The sequence below is a fragment of the Ricinus communis genome, chromosome 3, assembly GCF_019578655.1.
Source record: "Ricinus communis isolate WT05 ecotype wild-type chromosome 3, ASM1957865v1, whole genome shotgun sequence".
Taxonomy (NCBI): domain Eukaryota; kingdom Viridiplantae; phylum Streptophyta; class Magnoliopsida; order Malpighiales; family Euphorbiaceae; genus Ricinus; species Ricinus communis.
The window spans coordinates 30,002,122-30,023,650 of record NC_063258.1 but is presented as its reverse complement, the minus strand read 5'-3'; the positions used below and the strand labels follow the sequence as shown (position 1 = coordinate 30,023,650).

At 33.3% G+C, this 21,529-nt stretch overlaps 2 protein-coding genes and 1 pseudogene across 3 annotated transcripts; all 3 read right to left on the bottom strand.

Annotated features, from left to right (window-relative positions):
- Positions 1-40: 40 nt before the first annotated feature.
- On the bottom strand, positions 41-715 carry LOC8274549. Its single transcript, XM_002516045.4, has one exon. The coding sequence runs from the start codon at positions 644-646 to the stop codon at positions 254-256; it is 393 nt and encodes a 130-aa protein (XP_002516091.1). The 5' UTR covers positions 647-715; the 3' UTR covers positions 41-253.
- Positions 716-2,164: 1,449 nt separating this feature from the next.
- Positions 2,165-5,307, bottom strand: LOC8258256 (annotated as a pseudogene).
- Positions 5,308-16,211: 10,904 nt separating this feature from the next.
- On the bottom strand, positions 16,212-21,348 carry LOC8258540. Of its 2 annotated transcripts, none has more exons than XM_048371888.1 (13): positions 21,130-21,348; positions 20,700-20,795; positions 20,536-20,597; positions 20,406-20,456; positions 20,288-20,314; positions 20,099-20,203; positions 19,241-19,348; positions 19,057-19,128; positions 18,906-18,956; positions 18,338-18,400; positions 17,656-17,780; positions 17,317-17,530; positions 16,212-17,025 (listed from the first exon to the last, which is right to left on the bottom strand). In XM_048371888.1, the coding sequence occupies exons 2-13, from the start codon at positions 20,779-20,781 to the stop codon at positions 16,315-16,317; spliced, it is 1,671 nt and encodes a 556-aa protein (XP_048227845.1). In that variant the 5' UTR covers positions 20,782-20,795; positions 21,130-21,348; the 3' UTR covers positions 16,212-16,314. The 2 variants fall into 2 exon arrangements, with proteins under 2 accessions (XP_048227845.1, XP_048227846.1); XM_048371889.1 differs by having other exon boundaries at positions 20,700-20,790.
- Positions 21,349-21,529: the final 181 nt, after the last annotated feature.

Sequence of the window (21,529 nt, the reverse complement as noted above, 5' to 3'; positions counted from 1 at the left end):
CACACCATCAATCATCAAAAGATATAAAGGAATGGACAGATTAATTTGAACCCTCTTTCCAGATAGCAAAAAGAAAGTAACAACAATCAGTTATATAACTCAAAGCTAGTCCAAAATAACAGATCAATCTACAAATTTTTTGTGACAGAAATTTGAATTGCCACCCCAAGAACTTAAATACAAACACAAAACAGAAAAAGGAAAAAGAAGATAAGCAACAAGAAAATGAAAAGGGGAAAAAATACCAACCAAATCACCACCATCCATAAACCACTTGGGTGTACCGATCCTTGAGCCACCTGAAACTCCTCCTAAAAGACCCTTTGACTTTGCCTTCAACACTGTACATTTTGTAACTAGCAACCCTTTTCTTCCTTTGAAATTCAGGGTCAGTGAAGCTCCAAGATTTAGAAGAAGAAGACCCAGAAGCGTTTTTGCCTGTCTTGAGCTTAAAGTCCCTAGTGTTGGTGGTGAAGTTGTTGTTAGCCATCTGAGACTGTGCATAAGAGGCACTATAAGACCTTAGTTCATAGGAAGTAGTAGCAGGTGGTGGTGGTATTTGTGGACCATGGTAACTCTCAATCTGCATATTGCTACCACCATAAGAGGAATATGAATATGATCTTGACCTGTTGTAGTCCTCCATGGAGTCTTGATATGTCACAGAGAGGGAGAGAGAGAGAGGACTAAAATATAGAATGGTTGGTTTTATATTTTCTTTGGTTGAGCTTATTGATCTAGACAGAAGAGGCAAAGAACGGGAATAATGAAAATTGTGGGGTCCAAAAACAGGAACAAAATGAAATGCTATTGGTGAATTTGAAATTCTTTTTTTCTTTGGTATTCTTGTCTTCTTTTTCTCTGTTTTTGGGGATGCATTTTGGACAGTGTTGATTGAATCTAGATGGCGTGTTTAGGAGGGAATCACTTTGTCTACAGCAATTATTAACTTATTCTTTAATATTTCTCGTATCCATGAATTTTGACTAGTCATTCAACTGTGTATCTATATATATATATTTCTCTTCTTTCTTTAGAGCACGGAACTCTTCATGTATAGCATCCAGTGGAGAAACAAAAATGTTAAAAGAAATCAGTTCTATAGTACATAATTTCGGCTACATTTTTTCATTATTTTGACTTAAGAGGCAGCCATGTTTGAATATAAACTATCCAATGCAAATAATAATTATCAGTAATTCGATAAGCTATGATCACATTATAAATTTCTGAAGATATTCCAACCTGACTACGCATTGTTCATGTGTCTCCTTCTTTACATATATGGAAAGTGAAGAGAATTTGCCTTCAATCCGCCTATATATAAATGGTCTTTGCTCCACCACAAAATTTCCTAAGGTTGCCTATTTTATCAGTAATATTCTTCTCACTATGAGATATTTTAGAGAAAATGATTGATCATAAGCATGACATGTTTCAATGGAGTCTTAAATCCATCATGCCCGACAGGCACATAGGCTGTTCTCCATGCTAGGACCAACAAAATAAATTCTAGAAATGTCTTCTACCGTATTTAAATAAAAATTATAAAATTTATTTATAAATAAATTTGCACATAATTAGTTATATTATAGCTCAATTAAATTCTAATAAAATATGTAAAACTTTCAAATAGGTTTCTTATTCTAATAAAATATGTAAAACTTTCAAATAGATTTCATATTAGTTATCAATATATTCCATAGCACTAAAATATCTCCTTTAATTTTATCATTTTCATTTTATTCTCTCATTGTATTTTTTTCGAATGAAATAAATTTCTTGAGATTTCTATCAAATATAGCATTAAAATTAATTCCATAGTCCAACCAAATGAAAAAAACAAAGAAACAAGTGCAAAGATACAAGCATATCTGAGATGGAACAAATACAACAAGCATTTTGCGCCAACTCTAGTCATCAGGTAAATTCACACATGCATATGTGGACATGCCTATTACTAAATGAAAAAAAGATGCTAAGAAAAACGAGCTATATAGCATAAAAGAGAGAGTATTGGAGAATTCTAGTGTCCTGGGAGAATTAACTAATCATATGTTTCAACCCTACATAATAAATCATACATAGAACAATAGATTACAACTTATGCTATAATAATTCTGCAAATTCTTTACCTGGACAGAAAAGAAAAACACAAGCAAAATTGTGAAACAACTTTAAATCATCAGGTTCTTTAAAATGGAACTGGATTCCATCTCAAGTGCACAGAATCTGACCTCTTGAGTAAGATCCAGTCTATGTTAAATAAAGGCCTCAAACCTACAACAAGGAACATAAAAATCATGGCTTCCAAATTCAAAGCCATATACCTTTTCTTGAACTTAAGTCATATATATACTCAGACTGAATCAAAATTCCTTCAAAGAAGATCAGCAACATTTGATGCTAGCTCCTCAATTACTACATGATAAAATTTCTGGATATCCAAAAGCATTCTTTCATCATCCTTGGTGACAGAGTTGATAGCAACACCCTTCCTCCCAAACCGTCCACTACGGTCAATTCGATTGAGGCAGTTCTCTGGCTGTGTCTGGAGATCATAATTGATAGCAAGTGAGACTTGCTGGACATCAATACCACGTGCCAAGATGTCAGTAGTAATGAGCACACGAGAGGAACCAGAGCAAAAGTCCTGCATGATAACGTCCCTTCTGTTTTGATCATGTATCCATGGGTAGCAGAAAGTGTATGATCATGACTCTGCATCTTGTCTGTTAGCCTATCCACCTTGCGCCTGGTATTCACAAAGATGACGCTTTGGGTGATTGCTAAAGTCTCACACAAATCACAATATATTGACATGGAATTGCTTGATACCCTCGAGTTTAAGCTCATCATGTTTCATCAAAATCCTCACTAGTTAATTACTGACTTTTCTTGTGATCTCAAGGGCCTCAGGTAGCATGGTAGCAGAGAAAACTCTAACCTGAATCTTTGCTGGAAGCAACTGGAAAATATCGTACATCTGTACAACAAGTTGAAAATGAAAAGAAAGTTACGTCTTTGCAAGTGAATCGTAACACAATGCGTTTAACTAAGAACCTTCTTCTTCAATTAAACATAAATTCCATGATTGATAATATATCATAGCTTTTACTGTATGAAATAAGTATGATCCTCACATGTATAAATATCCGAGCACACACCATACATCCTCAAGCTAGCACCTTCAAGTAAAAAATGGCAGAGAGTAATATAATGCATACTCATGTATTAAAATAAAAGGAAGAACCTGGTCCGTGAGACCTCGTGAGAGCATTTCATCTGCTTCGTCCAGCACAAACATCTTGATGTTATCAGAACAAAGTGACTGTCTCCGCAACATATCAAATACACGACCGGGGCACCAGCTATAACAAGGACACCAGCTGAGAAAATATGCTGATCTTCACAAACACTAGTCCTACCCACACAGGCGTGAACTAAATCCTAGAACTAAAGCCAATCTGCTGTGCCAATTCTCTAGTGGGTGTCAGAATTAAAGCCTGACATTCCACCAAGTCATAATCAAGCTGCTGCAAGATTCCAGAGCAAAATGTAGCTGTTTTCCCAGTTCCTTGCTGTGCTTGCTGGATCACATCAAATCCCTCGCAGAGTGGCAGAATACCCCTTTGCTGAATTGGAGAAGGCTTCTCAAAACCTTCAAAGAAATTTGATTTCCACTATAAGCTGTAACATTTACCACTAGCTGCATAGGTTAGGGCGCTGTATGCGCACAACTAATTATTAATATAAGAATGAGAAGACATGCCAATGAGACTTAATATTTTAGACTCATCTGATTAGGCACGGGCCAATCTACCACACCTCATGCAGAACCTAAAACTAGCAAATTTCTTAGCATGCTTAAACAAGCAACAATGGTCCAGGCAATGCAGTATATTGCAGTTTCCCATATGCATAAATACCCCTCAAAAGGTTCTCCTTTAAACCCATAGCATCAAAACTGTCATAAACCTCATCATATGATGTGAAAAAGTCTTGCCCTTTGGCCCCAAGCCTGCGCTCAACAAATTACCGACCATTACAATAGATCAGTAACAGCAAGCAAGGAAATAAAAAATGCACAAGATAACAAGAATATATAAATAGTATAGAACTAAAGGAAAACAAATAGTACCTCTAACGTTACCAAAAACAGTACGAAGTTGCAATAAAAATGAGAACTTACACCTCAATAATTTTACTATCATAGTGACGAGCATCATATTGGGATCCTTGAGGTGCCAAACCAGCCATTACTGCCAACGGAAAAAAAAAAAAAAACCTCAATCCACAAATTTCATCAACCAAAAAACTCAATTACAAATAGAAATTATTTGCGCTCGGAGATGATAAGAAATTAAAAATCTTCGTTTTTAGAAAACAAAACCCAGGAATCCCCACCACATTTTGCATATTAAGGAAAGGTAAATAACTCTTATACTATTTTAAAACAAAGACAAGATTTTCTGTTTTCTCCAACTTGATTAAAAGGTCGTTTTGAAAATTGAAAAACAGTTTTTTTTCATCTGTTAAGCACATTCTTTAGCAAATACTTCATTACGCGGAAAATATTTAGGTTCCCAAGATTAAAAAGAAAAAAGAAAAGAATAGAGGCACCAAAAGAAAAATCACAGAATAGCTTGGCCAAAACCTGAAAGAAACTTAAATTCCCCATTGCCAAAACACCCATAAACCTCCCTCTTATCTTTAAGGAAAAAACATGAAAGTTAAGAAATAGCAGGCATAAAAGTCAGTCCCTTTTAGTTGAAGAACGGTATAACATAAGGAAACAAAGTCATGTACAATGGAATTATGAATCTTTTACTTAAAATACAAAATTTATTCATTAAGTTATCAACGTATACATTAAAAAGGAGTAAGCTTTATGTGCAAGAACATTAAACGTACAAAAGAAAGACAATGAGAGAGAGAGAGACTGGAAGCTGACAAGTGAAGATAATTGAGAAGAAAGCTAAACAAAAGAATGATATGAACCTGAGAGCGAGTGATGAATTGAGAATGGGTGTAATTGAGGTTTTAACAAGAATTTTAGGGTTAAGATTAGGGTTTCTTTTCCAAACTCCTTGGATCTTTTTCTTCTTTTTTCTTTCTCAAATTTAGATTTTGGAGGAGCTAACTGAGCTGAGACTCTGGGTTTGCAGATTAGAGAAAGAGCGTGAAAAAGGAGATGGAGGCAGGTTAGGCAGTCCAACGTATTTTTAACGACCACCTTTTCATTTCTCGATTTTTCCCTTAGTTTTGAGCTTTGTCCATCGGTTCCTGTCTAGTAGTTGTGGGCTGCTTTGTCATTTTCATTCAGTCGTTTCAACAAAGAGTCGATTTGCCCCCTGAACATTTATCAATCCATCAAATAGTCCGAATTCGAACTATTTTAAGGGATCAAAACTTTTATTGTATAATCATTTAATCCCAAACTTAGAACAAATGCGATTCCGTAAAATAATTTTTTTATATGAGTGTGAATTATAAAGAAATTAAGTTGTCTATGTCACAGCTGTTATTATTTTAATTAAAAATAATAAAATAAAATGAGTTTATAAAAGAGTTTAATAAAACTTTCTTTTCAATGATAGTTTAATTTTTTAAATAATATTCTGCTTTAGTAAAATAAATTTAAATTGATCAAATTACATAAAACACATAATTGATGTATAAACTTTTCTTTTCCAGAACAATTAATGAACTTAAACTGATATAAATATGTTTAGTATATTGTCCTAGATACCTTATTTATTAACTAAATTCAAGCATGAATGCAAAGAGGAGTAATAATGAGTTATGTTTATAAAACAATTTTTTGATTTTGTAAATAATGATTATTTGTCCCTTTCCCTGCAAGTACAGATCATTATACTCTTATGAGTGTTCAACCAAAGCTGGGTTTCGTAGCTATAAAGTAGGTTCTGCTCTTAGAGGTTTTGGACTTGGCCCAAACTCTTTCTATCTATCAAACATCGGATTTTCTTTATTATTATTTCCTCTTCCTACCTTTTCATTTTTTTTATATATAATTTTTTCAGTTATTTAACTGTATATATATCATTTGTACGGTTATATATAATATGTTGTTCTCTTGTATTTTAGTTTTTTATTTGAACGGTCATAAATTTTAAATTCTAACACTACTTCCCATTTAAGGTTTCTTTATCCATTGCCAAAGGCCTCCCAAATCCTTTTATGTCAGATTCAACCCTCAATCCGCAACGTATTATGAACGGTGGGTTATAAATAATCGAATAAAATAAATTTATTAGAAAATTTTAATATTTTACCCTTTTAAAAAATTAATTCAAAATATTTTTAGTAACTTGAGGTTTTGTTAATGCAGGAAATGTAAAATGATATCTTAAAGTATTTATTTATTGATTTATTAATTATATGTAAAATTAATATTACTGATATTTAAGAGTTTTGGAATTAAAAAGCAAATCAATTTCGGCTGTGAATATACATAAAAATAAAATAACCAATTTAGAAAGTGTAAGCTCGAGGTATAGAATTAGATAGAGTGATAGGATTTGGGAAAAAGATGGCAGATGAAAGATATAAAATAGTGTGGACTTTTGGGGCATTGCGCAAGGATGAAGTGAAATGGGATTAAGATATAATAATAGCTACTTGATTGAATAATTAAGAAACGAAAGAACGATAATGAGATAAGGCATAAGGCTTTCATGTTAATATAATATTGAGGAAACAAATGTATGTTTGAATGTCTGCATACAACCAGGCCGAAAGTGAGAAAGAGAGACACATGACTCCAAACACACAGTCCCATGGCCTGCCTCATCATTACCAGTTTTAAAACCTATAAATCTTCCTTTCCGACCAATTTTGTTTCAGGAGAAGTTTTAATTTGTTGGGATAAATATATAAATACAATGCTGACTGATCTGATACTCACCTCCGCACTTACCCAATTGTATTGCATAATTGTATGTTAGAATTGCATGTGATCTACCACATGGCCCCTCTTCTCTCCTTCACATGCTTCTTTTAGAATATCATGGTCCTCCCCACTCTTCAATTCTATATTTCATTTTTTAATATTCTTATACACATGCACTTTCATTATTAAATGTCTAATTCTATGTTCACTGAGATCTTTTACATACTAATACTAATTTGCATAAACATTGCCATTTACGTTGTTAAATGCTCTATTAAAAACTTATGTGAGTTATTTGAGTACACCACCTGGCACTCCTTTCTTTTCTTTCGGGTTTTGCTTTTAAGTACCCCTTCAACATACACTAAATGTTACTAACTAATTTTACATTTCTTGGAAAATTATGGGAAGACAGACATTGGAGAGATCACGACAACTCGAGGCTTGCTTCCTGTGTTAAATGTTGGAATATCGGTGCTACCCTTGGAGATGTAATTATCCCACTTTTATTCGAATTCAACACTTTCTCAAAATCTGAGGATTTGATGATTGAGGATATATTTGAATTTAGCATCAACAAAGAGTTCCTTCCCCCACTGTCTCGGGTGATGAATGAGAACCCCAGCCGCACAACTCACAGGAGGACCACATATAGATTCGCATATTGTATACTTCACCACAATATTTTGGAAAATGATAAGAATTGTTGGGAGGTGGAGAAAAAGAACAGCTTAAAGATAAAGTTTCCCTTTCTTTTTTCCTTTTCTCTTTTACAAGGAAAATATTATTAAAATAAATTTAGAAAACATATATCGATATATATTATAATTTCCTCTTCAAATTTAAAGACATTGTCTAGACGTAAAATGTAATTTATAATTAACCCTTCAGTTATAATATGTCTTAATTCTCATTTATTCACTGCTCTATAACTAATAACTTCACATAGAATAATCACAGGCTAGGTTGAGGATATATTTTTTACTGGAGTCTACTATGTATTCTCAGATTTTGCCCTTTCTGATCACAAACAAAAATAGTAATTATTAAGAACAGGAAGAGATGGTTCTGGTTCTGGTTCTGGTTCTGGGTCTGGGCCAGCTGCTATATATATATATATATATATAGCAAAGACGACAAAAACTTACGGTTGGCAATTCAAGACCAAGAACAAATTCTAACTAACCCTAAACCGACACTTGTAGCCATAACAAAAGATCAAAGTGTTGTATTCCATTCTTTGCTTGCCGAAAGTGGCGGAGAGGATAGGGACATCAACAGGACATGGTTGATAGATAGATGATCAGAAAGTCTCTTTATTTAGTGTTTCTATAGAAGGAAAAAAAATATTAAAAGAACAATAGAAAATTAAAGTTACGTGGCTTAGGTGCATGCTTATCATAATTAGTAATGCAAGTGGAATATGCTTTTTTGACATAATATTTTCTTCTTTTTCTTTTTTTTCTTTTTGTTTCCTTTTTATTTATTTATTAGCTTTGATGTTATTGATGGGAATCAAAACAATGTATGTAAGCACTCTCCTCATCTCCCACTCCTAAAAAGGGAAAGTTGTAATGCCCACTTCCCCTAATGGGAAATGTTTCTTCACATTACATTATTACATTTTTATTTTTGTTACCCACTTCTCAACATCATTAGAAGTAGAAAAACCCCACTTCACTCTGCCTAGCTATAGAATTTATTTACCCAACTAGTGACTAATTGGCAAAGTCACCCATAAGATATAATTTAACACCTAGGTAACATTCATTTTAGTATATGATGTAAAATCTAAAGTAATGTTTAATACAGGTTTAAACGAAACTAATCTTGAATGAAAATAGTATAATTACCCATGATGTGAAATTAAATGAATGAATAAATAAATAAAGATAACTAAAGAGCTAGGTTTAGGTACTTTACGCAAGTATCAAATCCAATAACAATAATACTGCTGAATAGGGAAGAATGTGTAAAAGGGATGACGTCCAAGAAAACAAGAAGCAGAAGTGATTGGTTAGAGCAATTTGTCAATGATTCTTTTTATCATTATTAACAATAATCAATACAAAAGCATATATACTTTAAGTTGCTTTAGGGGCATAAATTAGATCTTTCTTTCTGCTTGGGTTTGTGTTAATTAGCCTCTGTTGATCTGTCATTGGATGATTAATTCACCCTTATTATTTAATTAATCATCACTCCTCCTTTTTCTCTTTTGTTCTGCTTTTTCTTTTTTCCAAAGGTAAGGGGACCAGCACGATTGTTGGTTGTGTTAAGTTTAAACATGGTTTTCAGTTTGATTAAATTAATTAAAAGGGATAGGAAATGGCATCTTTGGAATGTCGAACAAGTGGCGTTGCATTTGTCAAGAGAAGGAAAGTTTGTTAATGTCATTACTCATTACTCATCAACCATAATGTTAACTTTAATGGTGACACTCAAACAACACATTGTCATCTATAACTTGGAGAACATTATCTTTGTCGGATATCAAATAAAGTATCATAAATCAACACTGAGTTTATATATTTTTATTTGATTCTTATTTATTTATTTGGTTGATTACTTCAGTTGTTTAATTAAGTAATTTTTTGTTTGTGTTTAAGGAGTAGAGAATTTTCAATTAGCTAAATATATATCTAAAAGTAGAAGAATGATATAGTTAAGAAACTACAAGAGCTAAATCATACCAATGATATATACTATGAAAAAAGAATTACTCATATTCCCTGCTTAGTTGTATAATTAGTCTTTTCAATTTCTTCTCCTTTGGCGCATCAACTTTTTTTTTTTTTTTTAATTTGAAGGGGTTGTAGAATTTGAAATTTTATGTTAATTTGACTATTGGATTTTTCCTTTCAAGCTTGGTGAGATTTGGCTATTATATTAATTATTAATCTCAATATGTGGACTTCTCTAGTGTTGATGTACGATATATGTGCATGTGTAAGCATTAATTTAAAAAGTGAAAATGACAGATTGGTTAAATTATAATTTGATGGTCATTTTGGTTTAATCTGAAGCTAAAATTATAATTTTGGTCAAATTGATTTGACCATTTTAACCAATTGAATGATGAATTTCATCCACCGAATTAGGGTTGAATTGGTTCATCTAAATTCTTCTAGAAAAAGAGAATTAAATTTTTTTTATTAGACTGAAAAATTAACATCCAGCAAACCAGAATTGAATTGGTTTATCTAAATTCTTTGGAAAAAAAAAAGAGAAATAAGATTTTTTGTTAGATTGAAAAATTAATGATAGTTCGATTGATTAAACTAATGATCAGATAATAGACAGATTCGATCAACAATATGCTTCTTTAAAGCATTGTATGCAATAACAAGTGGAATCATAATTTTCTTAAGCACTATGTAATATACAAGATATAGGGTCATTGCATTGAATTTTCCATTGATTTAAATTACACACCAACCATAACGTTGTGATGCGATGTGGATATTGTTCACACATATATCATTCCTGCTGGAGCTAAATCATTTATTCGATCTCTTTGCTTTGTTAAAATTCATAGGAATTGGCCAACAAGCTCAAGAATGTCGATACTCAAGGTGGTTAGTTTGAAAAATGGGCATAGAATCTTGATGATTTTTAATTTGATTTGATATATATGTTGGTTGAGAATACTTACAAGTTCTTTTATGAACCTTTGAAATATGGAAAATGAGTCGTTTCTCATGTTAAATGGCAGTATTTTATTCGTAATATTCTATCAAAAAGTGATAATATCTCTTATATGCCATTTGTTGTTATTTACTTCATCCCATCAAACTTATTCCGATAATTCATAAACGAGTGAGACTAATCCAGAAATCAACTTTCGTATTCAAATCTCACCATGAACTATTCTCCTTTTAATGCTCAAGATTTGACCAAATCCTTTGCTTAGCACAAAATGAAGTTATCTTGTTGAAACCTCAGCAAGTTCTTGTTCTAGAAATAATCTTATAACTTTATCCGATAATTGCAATGATCCAAAATAACAATCCTCTTTATGCACTTCGTAATACACCCAGCTAAAAAAAATTATTTTTTAAGATTTTTTTTCTTGTATTTAAGCATTTGCTTTATTACGTCATAGCTGAATTAATGTAAATATTCAAAATCTTTTAAATGTTTCTTGACTTTAAAACACTTTCAAAGAAAATTAGACTTGCCAGGGCTGCTATGGCAGGGACGTGATCGTATTTGATTTATTCACATAAAGAAAAACCTTAATTGGCTGAACTACGTATCTAAAGGCCATATATCTAAAAAATAATAATTAAAAAAAGAAAAGAAAAAAGAAGGCAAGAGTACTCAGTTTCACACCCTTTCCTCTGTCAAAAATGTACAGGATGGAGAAGAGAGCCATATTTAATATATACAAGTAAAGAAAAGATTGAGCAGAGCACGGGAAGAGAGAGATAGGATTGAGTGGGTTGAAGAGATGAAGATAAAGAAGAAAGATGCTGGGATTGGGAGAAAGATTGAGAATTACAAGGTGCATTGGTAAAAGTAATTGAATAAATGTGTATGGTATGGTTGGGGTTGTAACTTGTAATGCCAAAGGGATCAAATTCAAAACATATACTACTATATGACTTTCTTTCTTTCTTTCTTTCTTTCTCTCTCTTATCTTAAATCATTTGATTATAATATTAGAGAATAGGGCTCTTTTTCATTCTATATAAAGGCCCAACATGCCATCACTTCTACCCACAGCAAATCATAAGCATAGCGAGTTACAGTACTGTGCATAAAACAGTTCTGGTCTCTTCCAAAATTAGGGTTTTTGTTTTTTCTGTTCTTGATGAATGATGGTGATTGATCATATATATGAAGAAACCGTGGAACATGCTACCTGGATAGTGCTTATACTGCCTGAATATGAAAAGGCTTTCAAGGGTAAGGGAGGTGACAGAAGAGAGTGAGCACACATGGTACTTTCCTGCATGAATTCATGCTCGAAGCCTTGCGTGCTTACTCTCTATCTGTCACCCCGCCACTCTCTCTCTCTCTCTCTCTCTCTCCCTTGATCTATAATCTTAGATAACTTGCATAAATTAGAATGAACGGTTTGCGCTGTTTTATTCAGATTCATATATGTACTACTGTTTGTTGTCAGTTTACAGACAAGAACTCATTAACTACACCGTTATGTACACGATTTAAGTTTGTACAGGAAAAAGTCATTTTTTGTCATTGATCATTGACAATCTTGGTCTTGTACTTGTGTTCTTCAATCGTACTTGCCATAATTATAAGAAAGGTGTACTTGATCAGTACTTGATTCCTACTAAATATAGATAAAGGAAATCAACTTCATCTGATCAGTTCTCACCATCGCGATTCTTTCAAGTTCTTCAATGTTGCTTCTCTCACCTATATTTTTCTCTCTATTTTCCTTGATGGGTTCTTACTTTATTAATCAACCTTTCTGTGCTCAAGATATGATAGATCTGATTCCTGTTGTGTTTCATCATTACAAGAATATTGACCTGATACATTTGAAGTATCCTCTTTCTCTCTCTTCAAGGATCATATAGATCATGGACAAGTCTTATTGATCTCTGTGTGCAAGATTTGATAAAAAAATAACGGGGATTATTGCTTCGGCTATAGAATATTTAATAAAATGTATGTTTGGCCCTAAAGGTACATAATTTCTATGGTCCTGCAGAAAGGATATATGATCTTCTGATGTATAGCAGCTAAAAGAAAGTGTCTTCACACTACATAAGGCATGCGGCAGTTTTTTTTTTTTTTTAATATTTTCTTATTTTTCAAAGGGAACTGGATTTTGGCAATAAATTAACATACGTATCTTATCTGTGCAGTAATTACTACGTCTTCTGCTTCTTCCTTTCTCTCCTTCTTTTTGATGGTGTACTACTAATTTTCAAGCGAGGAAACGGGCAGATTTGGATCTGCAATCGAGCTGTGATCATATTTGGGACGAATTTTCAATTTGTTTTGCATTTGGGTGCAATATTATTGTAGTTTTCTTATTTCTGTGGCTATAATCCACTTAAAGATCCATATCTGATATCGTCCTTGTAGTGCTGAGCTGCTATGTTATACATATGATACGATGAATGCTCTTTCAGTTCAGTTAATATAAAGTCATTAATTTGCTATGAATTTTCTTGAAATAACCTGATTTTAAGTACCATAGCGTTCAATTGCGGAGTTGGGAAACTTAAAGTAAAGATTGATTGCAGCAGCTACATTCAAACTGGAGAACTTAAAAGGCTCAAGATTACTTTAAAACATATCCTTTTATATACATATGTGGTTTTGCTATGTTTCATAGTTGGAGACCTGATGATCGAATTTGTATAATAAATGCAAATATGGAATTGAAAATTAACCCTAATTAATTAACATACTACACTTGATAGACCGATTCCACAGATGAAGAAAAAACCACGTCCACATTTACTATTTCAGCCCTACAGTCAAGTTGTTAGCTAAAATACCTCGACTTTTTCAGTTCAGTTCAGTCCCACAATCAAGTCGCTAAAAATTTCTGGTTCCTCAAATACTGGAACCTCATTCACTTCATATTTGTGTCTACTGTAAATCAAAAGCTATCAATATTCCTCTTCATTATACTTTAATTTTTTCTTACAAATCACTCGTCTGTTTAGTGCTCTGCAGCTTTAGCTTATTGTTGGAGATAGAGCGCAATTAACGAAAGGAATATGTTGCACATGTAATAGCTATGCCTGAACAACTTGTCATTTTATGACCTGCTGTAAGATATACATATGTATGTATATTTATATATATATATATATATTAATAGGTCAAATTCGAGACCTCGCAGCCACGAAGATGACTCCAGTGACATTTGAGCTACGCCTAATTGTTACCTACTGACACATATTACAATGCACATTGTATAAATCTTACCAATCTTGCACGAATCAAATAGGAAAGAAACAAAAGTAATTTAAAAATCAACTTCTGATGCCAGCCCTAGTTAGTAACACTGCCTAATCAACTAAACTAAGATCACCCAAAAAGAAAAGGATATATAGTAATGCTTAATCTTAACTAATTTCTTTCTTTTTCACATTCTTTGATCAGGAAGATTTTTGAATTAATTTGATTAGTCAAATTGTCTAATTTGTTTATTTCTTTGTTCTCTTTTACTTTTTTCGAAGTAATCCTACAAGTTCTAATCCACAAAAGTTATGTCCACCACTTAAGCACGGATGACAAATTCTTCATTAATATTAAACAAAGTTCTTGTCAATATATTTAAGCTCGCATATTTTTCCCAACTGCATCTATGTCTCAATTATAGCATAATTGCTCAAATGCAAAGATATGGCGCCTGGATGCTCCCTGATCCTGTTAATGATATTTGTGACAATGCTTGGCAGTATATTGTTGCAAACATAGAAGCTGGCAGAAGTGGAAATGAAGTGATTAAGTGGAAATTGACTAGACATGGGAAGTTAAATGTGGCAAGTGCTTGGAATGAATTAAGAGGTAAAGCTATGCAGGTTAGTTGGTATAATTTGATTTGTGGACCATGAACGTTCCTCGACATTGTTTTATATGCTGGTTGGTGACGCACAGGAAAAAAAAAAAAAAAAGTTGTTTCGTTGGGACTAAAGTTAATTATCTCTCTGAGACGATTAAGCGCTTGTTTTTTGGTTGCCCGATTTCTCAGATCTGTTGTAATGGCAGAAGGCCTTTTAGCTGGACCAGAGAAGTTTCATGGTTTTGTAGGAAAACTAAGGGTAACTGAAGTCTTTTTAAGTAAGACAATAAGGGTTGCTTTTGCAGCTTCCATGGAAGGCAAGGAATCATCTTATCTTCAGACAAAAGCAGACTTATCCTGAGGTGGTTTATCAGCAGATTAGAGAATGTGTTAATTCTTTTCATTATATTGTTTTGACCACCAGGTGATATGGTTGGCTTATTATTTTTGCATTCTCTTGTTGTATAGGTTTTCTTATTTTGAGCTAATAAATCCCCTTTGGTTGATTACCAAAATAAAAGAAAAAAATAAGTATTATAGGATGATTGCCTCGTTGACATGGAGTCCAGGATAATGAGAAATAATGGAAAAGAAAACCTAAACTACAATATCAATTTTTCTTCATCTGAAGCATTTTCAGAATTTTATAATGGTTCAGTTAGGGCAAGCATTTTGAGAACACAATAATACTATTGAGGTTTGGAAGACTCGTCTGTTGTTTCTTAACGAGTCGCATCTATTATTCTAAGCATTTTAAGTCTACAGGGTTACCTGGCACCTGCACTTGACAATCACACAGGCTACTCGCGCGAGCTCTGCTTACAATTGAAATCAAAGGATAACAATAATGAATGTATACATATAGGTCGCCGGAATTGTGTGCTAAAACATGTGATCTGGCCATTAACCACTTGCTTTGTACTTATCATTTAGTTTCTTTTTTTATCAATTTTGATATCCAAGTTGGAACAATTTTTTTAGGTTCTAGTACAGTAAAAACAAGCACCTTGGAGAACTGTAATGAAACAACATATATAAATGGCTTTTGACACTGTTCTTAGATGTGAATTATCGGAAAAGAGGGTATATAATATAAAAAGTTCGGGAATGAGATTTGTTTGACCATCAAATTAAACCTGACAATGAAATAACGAAAAAACATGGAATATAAAGAGCATAAGGTTCTGTCGAAAGTAAAGAAGCACAGCTCCAATCAGAAGCTCCAGCGATAAACTCTCTCACATCTCAGGCTTACAGGTTTGATATGTGGAAGCAGACTTTTACCTTTACCTTTTGCCAAAAGCCTTCTTCATTGTACGGAATTCGACTTCAAAGACCCTATTAAGATTATTTAGTCTGTAGAAAATGTTGGTTGCCAAGAAAATTTCTTATCTAGGCTGTATATCTCTATTTGTATATCAAATTAATAGATAAATAATATATATTTATTAATTTTTATTAAAAGAACATGTGTCAACTATTTAATACTAAACACCAAAGTATAAATTACTCTGAATAAGTATTATTCTTCTATTTGCATGTATGCACTAAACCTAATAGAAAGAATTTCTTAGCCAGCAACCCCTCCTCTTTTGAGAAAGGAAGAATATTTAATCAGGATGGGAACACCACAACCGGTGGCTTGGACCTAAGTGGCAGTAATTTCATGCAATGTTCCATTCTCTTTTTTTTTTTTTTCCTTTTCTAGTTAAAAAAGTAAAAAATGCAGGATATATTTCCATATCAATCCTGTTTAGCATGTCAATCGCCTCAGGAAAAAAAAATACAGAGAACTAATACAAGGTAGAATGACGATATTAAACATATCAAGGGATTCAGTCGTACCATATTTGGATTGAAGAAAATCAAGGACAAATTAGAAAATAAAAGAAATACTTTACTGCATTTGAAAATACATGATATTCAATGCTGAACTTGGGATATAGTCCTCACAACCATCCTGTGGAAACCAAGAGCTAATGATGCCTCCGGATGAATCAACTGAGATTTCTGATGGCCACTTATCAATCAGCCTAAAACCGGACTGGGATGCACATGAAAGTATAGATGGTTCATCAACTCGGCGAAAGATATGGCAGAGAATTAGTGCAGGTTTGTCATCATTTCTATTATAGTTGGATGCCATCAGTTCCTTTGCACTAGCAAACAAGGGTAAAATAGCTTCAGAAACATAAGTTACATCAGTGCCTATTATGACATCAAAACCTCCAGAATTGAGTTCCTTGATGGCCTGTATATGTTCTCTATTTCCCCACTTTAGTCTCTTCACAATCAATTTCGCAAGGGATGGTGCTCTAAGGTTAGAAGCAACATTCTGCGACAACAGCTCAAGTGCTTTTGTATCTCCATCTGTGGCAACCACAAGGTCAGCTGATCCAGCAGAAACCATAGAGCAAATGCCTGCACACCCGCATCCTAACTCTAACACCCTTTTCCTTTCAACAATAGTTGGGCTTCCAGCTAACACAGAAGCCATCAGACGAGCTGATTCCCAGAGCATCAATCCTGTTGATTTACATGTGTGCTGGTATTCTTTGGACACCACATTAATCTTGAAAATCTGGTCTTTAAGTTTAACCTCAATGACCTATGTCAAAATTATTAGAGAGAGAGAGAGAGAGAGAGAGAGAGAGATGGATCAACGTCTTTAGAGAATATCTTAATTTGTGAACAAGGAAAAACACTGAAAACTGAAAAACAGCAAAAGCTAATAATCAATTCCTACTCCATAAACACACATCAAATAATATATAATCATGCTGCAAAATTAAGCTTCAGGTTAAAACAAAATTTGAAGCATGGTCTATCAGATTTTCATAATAATTAACTAATACTTGAACAGAACTAAGATAACAAAGCAACAATAAGTAAAATTTACCTCACTATCAAGGGATGGCAAAATTCCAAACATTTCAGCTGCCAGACCTTCAGATATGTCGACCTCAACATCATCCAAAGTTTCCTTAAGAAAACTTTCCTTGACCTTGGATTCAGCATTATCTTGACCAAGGAGGTCTTCCTTGATTTCAACTTTTTTACTAAAAGAAGAGTTTGAAGTGTCTGAAAACATGAATACAGCTTGGATCCAACGCCTAAAATCCAACAAGACAGTTGCACCCAGATGGTATTAATGTGTGTAACAAAGAAAGTAAGGCATATTACTGCCCAGTTGCAAAAGGCTTAACTTTTTCGCCATACTCTGTCTTCCATCATTTACCTATTCATAACTAGTTCACGTGACCGGTTCTCTACTTGCTTGCAACACAAACCAATTTCTTCAACATCAAAGCCATTGTCTTTAAACAAGCTTGTCAAGAAGTCATTTGAGAAGTAAAAAGCGCGCTGAAAAAATAAATGTCAAAGGCCATATATTAGGATAGAACATTAAATTAGTTAAAGTAATGCCCTTCTTCGTAATTGAGAGTAAAAATCAGGGTTAGAAATCAGGTATTTTCTCATTCTTTGTGTCGAAGGCCATATATTAGGATAGAACATTAAATTAGTTAAAATAATGCCCTTCTTGGTAATTGAGAGTAAAAATCAGGGTTAGAAATCAGGTATTTTCTCATTCTTTGTGGTGCTAATAGAAATTGAAGGATACTGGAATGAGAAACTAAGCCAGAAAAAGCTTCACTTGATTTCTATGCAAGCATGAGATGCAGAGTATTTATGTTATAAAAACAAAAGAGCATAAAAGAATATTTATTTTTCAAATAAAATAAAGAGAAAACTTTGGGATTGCTAAATCACGGATGAAATAAAGCAACAGGACCACCATAGTAATCTGTTTTGTTTTTAAACTCCTCCAAAGACTGCGGATGATAGATCACATTCTCACTTCCCAATATCTGGAAGCCAATGAGACCCAAGACAACAAATGCAGTCATTTTAAAACTTACAGTGCCATCGCCCCTCACGTAAAAGTTCTCGCTAATCTTTTGATCCTTGCAAGTGAATCTTTCCTGTTCATACAATAAAAGCAGATGAATAAGGACTGCAATATATGTAGAAATGAGAAAAATAAAATGCTCATATGAAGAATAGAATAAATAAGAAAGAGAAATGTTCTTTGCTGGGGTCAGAGGTGTGGCTTTATTCTGTTTCAGACTAAATGCTTATAGATTCTGATGTCAGGATAATCTCCAAACCATTATCAGAGATGGAGAATTTAGAGAACATCTTATCAAATGATTGTTGAGACTCTAACCTTTAAACATCTATAACACAAGCAGTTTGCATCACTAAAGTAATTGGCTGGATAAATATTTACAAACATGAGCCTGTGCCTCAGGGTAAAACATTTAGAGGGAGAGAAACAAGAAAGAATTAAGAGGGGATGACTAATGGATCACAGAAAAAAAAATGCAGACAGAGAGAAAGCACAATAATCAACAAAAGTTGACATATTAAAATTTAAGCATTAAGTAATTAATGCAGAATTAAGTTAAAAGGAAACTGCAACTCAACCTGAGCCAGGTCGCCTACAGTATAATCACGAAACAGCACGCAACCATTTGGCTGAACAGAGAAAAAAGTTGAAGTTTCATCAACTAATAATTAATCTTTGCAAAGAATCGTATGTCCTATATGATCTACAGTTATAATTAATCAATCTTACCTTTAGAACTTTCTTAATATTCTGCAAAACTAGAGGCATTTTCTCAGGGGAAACTGCAGATAAGACAAATATCTGCTTAAAATGTCAGATAGTTGAATAAAGTGCGGTGGGTACATTAATGAGTGAAGACATTAGGGTGAAGGCAAAACACTTAAATAACAAAGATGGATGGCTTAACAATCACCATTGTCACAATATCAACTGAAGATGGTGAAACCTCCTTGCTTAAGTCATCAATAGTCAGATCACACGCAAAAGCGTTAACTTGGCTTTGGTTGAAGTCTTTATGTGTCTGCAACAAAAAAAGGAGATCCATACTTCAGCTAAAACATAATTATACATAGGCAAAACGTAGCTGAGTTCTGGCTGACTTCTTTCTTGTGTACCACAGAGGAAAAAAGAAAAGAATGAGGCTGAATAAAATGAACAAGGTCAAGGCAAGTTCTCCTAAAATACATGTCAGACATCCCAAATCAAGACTAAATGGCAGATGACAATCAAGTCCATATAAATCACTACTTTTCATTACTAAATTTGCAGCACAACCTTAACCATGCTGGATAGAAAACTAACTTAAAAGTTTTAAGAAAAATAAGAGAAGAAAGAAAATAGATTATTTATATTTCAAAGCTGTAGGATAAAATAGAATAAGGGGTGAGTTTGGGATGATATAAGATGTAGTGAAAGAAAAAAGATTTAGTAACTTTATGCTAAACCATAAATGCAAACCCTTAACTAAAATGGGATTACCACTTAATTGACACAAGTAATAGTAGTCTTCCTTAGGTTTATGCTCGATATCAATTCATCTAGACAAAGTTTGATACAAAGTAAGAATTTCAGTAAAACCAACATCTTTTACCATAACTATTAATATATATTCTTTCTTGCTTAAAGTTTAAATGCCAAATCCAATATGTCTATCCCTAGATTTATATGGTCACATGAAGATAATTTTCTTTTTCTTAAAATCAAGAAATTAGGACAGCTATATGATATATAGGCACAATGAATCAGCTAATAGATATGTAAGTAGCCAGACCTTAACCAAGTTAACAGCACGTGGAGAGAAATCACATGCATGAACAAAAATGTCAGGGTAGGTTGCAACCAGAGGAAAGATGGTGTTCCCAGCTCCACAACCAACCTGCTGATCAGCATTATTCATCACTTAACATCATTAACTAAACGGCGGGACACTATGCTGCCTAGGAGAACATATACTATTTACCTCCAGAATCACTTTTCTCCCTGCTCCCTGCAAACATCAAATTAATAAAGTTAGAAAATCACAAAAATGAGAACTTAAGCAAACAATAAGATAAAACATCCGTCGTCTTCTTGCTCACTGTGAAATATTGACCCCATTCCTTGTCCAAGTAATGCCGATCCTTGAAAAACTGAAGAGTAGATAAATTATTATTATCCATATTAGAGAAAAACTTTTAAAAAATTGTGCTAATTGGATGTTGCCGTTACTTTATCTTGATGCTTCTTGTAGAAGATATCCCAATACTTCTTAGCATCCCTTTCATACTTCTCTGGAAATAGAATACAATAAAAATTAAAAAAATAAAAAATAAAAGAGAAAAATGTGTTTTTCTGTGTGCAAATCTGGGAATGAAAATGATAGAGAGGGGAACCTCTCCAGAAGGAGGTGACTCCAGTGTTAGAAGAGTAAATTTGTAACTTCTGGGATGAATGCTGCTGAGCGTCGGATGCCATTTACAGAAGCTTTTCTAAATCATAGTCAAATATCAGAGTCAATTTAACATAAAAATTAAAAACAGGATCATTTTGTACACATCATAGATTTCGTTCATCAATTCTTCAATTGCTAATATATTCTCTAATTAAATTTTCCGATTTTTATTTACTGATCAAATTTTTCTTTGTTGAATCATTATCTTGAGTTAGCTTCTTCAGTCTTTAAAGAAGAAAAAGTGCTAGCTCGATTCTCGATCGAGTGAAAAACATAAAGTAAAGCGTTGATAGATTGGAAACTGAAAACCTATTATTTAAACGAAAAATGAAAAGAAAGAGAAGTTAAAAGGATGATCAAGAAAATTGCACCTTTTCTATCACGCAATGAAGAAGCAGCGCATATGCGAGAGAGAGAATGCCAGATACAGCGGGGTTTTAGGGTTTTAGATTTTGTCCAGAAGCAACCGAACGCACCGTTTTCTGCATTTGAGGAACCAAATAAATCCTTATGATAAACAATTTCTTCTTTCCATTTTGGTTATCTTTTTCATCTCTGTTTGTGCATTGATTTGTTTGCAAAAACACAAACTTATAATCTTGTAACTACTCACATCGTAATTCTTGAGGATTAAAATAGTTCCAGTCTATTGTTTCATTTTTTATTTTCCAGTGTATTAGGTAGATTACAGAATTAGAGGACACATCTCTGTCTGGCTTAGCCCATGCATAAACAGAAGCCGTAGACATGAACACCACAGACTCACTTGCA